The following is a 4,695-nucleotide window of genomic DNA, read 5'->3' on the forward strand; positions in this document are numbered from 1 at the left end:
CGTGTTCGCGCAAGATCAATTTTTGTTTTGGAACAATGCACAAATATAATTACAATAAAACCACTCATCTTCAAATTAGAACATTGTTCAAGAATAACTTTTTTTAGAAGTAATTATGTCTTATTTGCATCGTATATTTTGATTGTTCGAAGTGAGAAATTTCAAGTAGAAAAATATTCTTAAACCGAGAAAGAATTTTTCTGCACTCAGACCGTTACCACGTGCCCCGAAATCTTAAGGATCCAGTAATATAATAACAGGATGATTGGTAGGTGAATAAGTGTGGATTCAGAGTTCACGGGACGCAAGCGTTATTTTCACGCCAGGCGTGATTTTCACGCTTCGTAAGCTTCACGCAGCCAATCAGGGATCGACTTTCATCACGCCGGGCGTGAAAATCACGCTTTGCGTGAGAATCACGCTCGCTTTTAGGGAACTCTGAATCCACCATAAGAATACGAAACAGAAGGATAGACAACAACACAAAAAACAAACAAAAACAAACTCTTTATTAAAATAAATTTGTTTACATTGTCTTTCTTTCGGCTCGAGGTATGGTTTGTGGTACATAAATTATAATATTACACGCCTGTATTCCAGAGTGTTTGCAAAGGGCTATTCAATTACATAAAGGGCCCCTTAATAATGTATGCAGATGTAGTCGCAAAACACTAAAAAATACGCTAATAATATGGCGCTAATGTATATCACAGTGGTGCTTTTTGTGTTTTGTATGTCGTGTCAGATATTTCCCGAGTGCTGTATAGGGGAAGCGACAAAACTCAACAATTGCAGATTTTCGACAGGTTACGAGAACATTTTTCTAGGAATCAGTCTTGCTCGGTGCATCTCATCGTCCACGGCGGAGCGTCAGGGTGTCCGGCCAGTGTGGGGCGAAGTTTTGTTCCAAAGACTAAGCGCGGCTCGGTTACTCCGTCAGCCAGTAGCGCGTGGGTATCTGCCCGAACGCCTTTTGCAGGATGGGCAGAAAGACCTCTCCAAGAGCGCGACCGAGCTCCTCGCGGAGCTCACCAATTACCTCGACGGAGTTCTTGTTGAGGAACTGGTTGACGGTGCGACCTGCAACACAAGGAAGCGTTTCATCGATGTCGCAATATATGCTGCCCCCTATCGCTCTGGTAAATTAGGTTTGGGAGGTATAATGAGGGCGGACGCACCAAGCACTTTGTTTCCGTTGAAGAGGTTGTTGAGGTGGATGCGCATGTCTCCGACGGAGAAGTCCACGTGTATGTTCTTGAACCACATCACCTTCTGGCCCTCCTTTTCGGGGAAGTCGACGTCACACGTTGCCGAGCACGTGACATTACCTGCGCAAACGATGGACTGGTGAACAGGAAACGCAAAGGACCCAAGTGATTTTGTTCCTAGGTTTGCTGGCGACGAGCAAGGGCCTTACGGAGGTTGAGCCTGGCGGTGCCCTCGCCGACCAGTGGCAGCAGCAGGATCTGCCCGTCGATGATGTAGTTGGCGTCCACGCGGATAGTAGGGATATTGACCCCGAGATGATACACTTTCTTGTTAAAATCCAGCCTGCAGAGCAGTGACAGGGATCAATGACCGGCAACAACCTCCACGAAAGGCAGAGGGCTAACCCGGGCTACCCACCTCCGTTCGTGTTAAAACTAAGTTCGATACACTAACACCCTGCACATTTCTTGCGCGTTTGCAACCCCACACCCACCTGACATAGGTGGCTGTCGCGTTACTCGGCCCGTGCACATTCATGTCCCTGAATGCACCGTTGATGATGACTCCACCGTTGCCCTTCTGCAGGCCGATCCTGTCCACGAACAGCGGCTCGAACTTGTGGACGCCGAGCTCGGGTATGCCCCTGGCAAGAGCGGGGATCATGTGGTTGAAGGACTTGCGAAGGCATTCGTTGATGTTGGGGTCACTCTTCTCGCAAGTCAGAAGCCATTCGGCTGAAATTAAAAAAAAAGTCAGAATCATAATCTGGCCGTAGCTGTGCTGCATTTTTCGTTTCGACTGTGCGTAAGGCAACCGAGATGCAGGTACTTGAATTATTCGGGTCGCTATACCCGTTAAAGTATTTCTATATACTTCACACGAACTGAAACCTGTTCAACATAGTTGTGAGGCAAGTGCCGAGCCCAAGCGCTTTGTGGGCGCTGTGGTTAGGCCACCTGCTCAACACGCCTGTGAGGGCGGGAGCCGAGCCCAAACGCCTTGTGGGCGCTGCGGGTAGGCCACCTGCTCAACACGCCTGTGAGGCGGGAGCCGAGCGCAAGCGCCTTGTGGGCGCTGCGGGTAGGCCACCTGCTCAACGCGCCTGTGGTGCGGGCGCCTTTGATGAAGCCAACTTGACGCTCATGTAAGGCTGGACTGGACCGGACCGGCCCGGGCCGGCCGTGTCGGGTCGGGATGCTAGCGGGATGGCATGTTATTCAACGGTTACGTAACCCGCCGGTCCGGCCAGAGTTAGGCTGGCTGGAGGCAGAAGTCGATCGGGGCAGGGTACGCCAGGCCACGCCAGGGCATGGGGCACGGGGCACGGGGCACGAGCGCAAAGGGGGAAGTGGGCCAGTTGGTCATACTGACCTGGACCGCGTCCCTATCCGTGGATCTCTGAGGTCATTTATGTTGACCCTCAAATCCTCTCGCAAAGCGCCATACGTATGCAATGCAGTACATGATTATTTCAGTTCACACGACATAACGTGCTTCGGCACGTCACCTGTCTGTCTACTGCACCCGACGACCCGTCGAACTCCTGCGTCAGATTTCCCTCTCACTTACCGAAGTATACCCGGTGGCACAACAACACCAGAAAACTACCCGGCACTGAACCGCACGGGAAAGCAAAACTATCAACACAACACCAACTATAGAATAAACATCTCGAAAGAGACGTTCTTAAAACACGGGCATCAACTCACGCTTTTCTTTGACGAGTTTGAGGTCTTCGAAGCGGATTTTGCTTCCCGTCGAGACGGCGACGGCGCCGACCAGCAAGGCGGCAAGGACGAGGTGGCTGCGCATGTTGGCGGCGGCGGCGGCGTCGGGGTGATCGTCGGTCTGTCTGGTCCACTCGGGAGTTCCTCCTCACGCGACCCGTACCGCAGGGCGTACGGTAGGAAATGCCGCCTTAGCTCTGCGCCGCTGCACGTCCGGGGCGTGTTTGAGGGACCCGGGCCGCGCGCTGCGCCTGCACCACCGCCAGCACCACCGCCAGCACCCTCCCCTCCTGGGCCTTCCCTCGGGTCCCTCCCTCCGCCGGGCCGGGGCGTTACGTCCAGGCGCTATGCTCCTGGTTTATTACAGTTACAGGCCGGCGCAGCCCCCTGCCGCCCTGCCCCGCCCTGCCCCGCCCTGCCCCACCCTGCCCCGCCCCGCCTGCCCTCTTCTCCTGTCCGCGGCCTGTTGCTGCTCCGCTACAGCATCGCCCCCGCCGCACCCCCACCCCTCCCCGCCCCTCCCTCTGCCCCGACCCTTGGTCGGTCTCTTCCCCCCTCCCCGTAACCCCCTGCCCTGCCCCCTCCCTCCGGAGAGAAGCAAGCGCCGCCTTGCGCTGTGCTGAGCGACAAGTGGAGAAAGTGTTCGCAGGAGGAGTAGAAGAGGTGGAGCAAGATCTGGCCTGCTGGAAGCTGGGTGGAAAATTGTAAGGCATAGCGTTATAGGGCACGGCTGCACCTCTGCACGTTATTCTATGCCGGTGGTAATGATGAACGGACAGTTGGAATGGACCAATCAACTGATACAACTAACGGCGCACTAGCAGGGGCCTAACGTACACCATCACAGTGCATTGAAAATTTCTAGTACATCGTTGCAGCTTACATAATTATATTTTGTTGATTCGTATCGAGTTTTTAGACATTCGCCTAAAGACTGTCTCTACCAGAGGGCAAAGTCCCCTCCCTCTCCTCACTCGATAGAGCACAGAGCGGGCCCTCGAGTGTGTGGTTGGCTGAGTTTGCTTGAATTTATTCCGAGTTTAGATCAGGGACCATGTGACTAGAGTGGCCGGGTCAGAGTGGCGACACAGGCCGTCTCAGGACAGCACATTCAGAGTCGCCCGCCCGCCCGGGTATATCCGTTTTAACAGCCTGATGATTGAAAGCTGAATTAAAATCCTAATTAATCAACAACTGAACAAAACCGTATTGCCGGAGGCCTAGCCTGTTCCTCATTGGGTCACTGGCGCGGTGAGCTTCAAAATGATGCCAGTCAACCGGTTTGACGGCAGGAGTCCACGGGAGTCCATTGGTGCCTTACGCACCCGGCCCGGCCCGGCTGGTCGCTCGGCCCACCGCGCCGGGCCGGGCGGGCCGGTCTGCTGGCCGGGGCGTGGCCGACTATCACTTCCGAAACATTGGCGCGCGCCGTGCAAATGGGAGCGAATCGAACGTGGACTTAGTGACCATTACCGGGACGTGCTGACGCACGACGCACTTCTAGCCCCTGGACCAGTTCGGCGCGGGGCTAGCGCGTGGCGAGACGTTGTCAGCCTGCTGCACTTGCGTCGACTGTCTTCACGCCGCCCACTGGGAATATTGAACACGCCTCTTTGAGATCTGCACGCTGCGTTAAGCCAACGAACGGCTGTGCCCTGTAGGACGTGTAGGACAATGACCTTCGGAAGTCGCCCGTCACCAGCAGAGCTACGCGTCGTAGGGCGAGGCATTCCCCTTCGCACCCAACCTGCCCCGCCCG

At 54.7% G+C, this 4,695-nt stretch overlaps 1 protein-coding gene across 1 annotated transcript; it reads right to left on the reverse strand.

Moving 5' to 3' along the window:
* Nucleotides 1–488: 488 nt before the first annotated feature.
* LOC127749333 (protein takeout-like) lies at nucleotides 489–3,209 on the reverse strand. Its single transcript, XM_052267163.1, has 5 exons — nucleotides 2,919–3,209; nucleotides 1,703–1,943; nucleotides 1,418–1,551; nucleotides 1,179–1,328; nucleotides 489–1,080 (listed from the first exon to the last, which is right to left on the reverse strand). Exons 1-5 carry the CDS (start codon nucleotides 3,019–3,021, stop codon nucleotides 929–931), a joined length of 780 nt encoding a protein of 259 aa, XP_052123123.1. The 5' UTR covers nucleotides 3,022–3,209; the 3' UTR covers nucleotides 489–928.
* Between the last annotated feature and the right edge of the window lie 1,486 nt (nucleotides 3,210–4,695).

This window comes from Frankliniella occidentalis, unplaced genomic scaffold (genome assembly GCF_000697945.3).
Source record: "Frankliniella occidentalis isolate FOCC.00 unplaced genomic scaffold, Focc_3.1 Scaffold47, whole genome shotgun sequence".
NCBI classification, from domain to species: Eukaryota; Metazoa; Arthropoda; class Insecta; order Thysanoptera; family Thripidae; genus Frankliniella; species Frankliniella occidentalis.

Coding starts and splice junctions, on each gene's coding strand:
- LOC127749333 (XM_052267163.1), bottom strand. CDS start 3,021: ATGCGCAGCCACCTCGTCCTTGCCGCCTTGCTGGTCGGCGCCGTCGCC. Junction 1,944..2,918: donor CAAACTCGTCAAAGAAAAGC/GTGAGTTGATGC, acceptor TTTTAATTTCAG/CCGAATGGCTTCTGACTTGC. Junction 1,552..1,702: donor GCGACAGCCACCTATGTCAG/GTGGGTGTGGGG, acceptor ACTGCTCTGCAG/GCTGGATTTTAACAAGAAAG.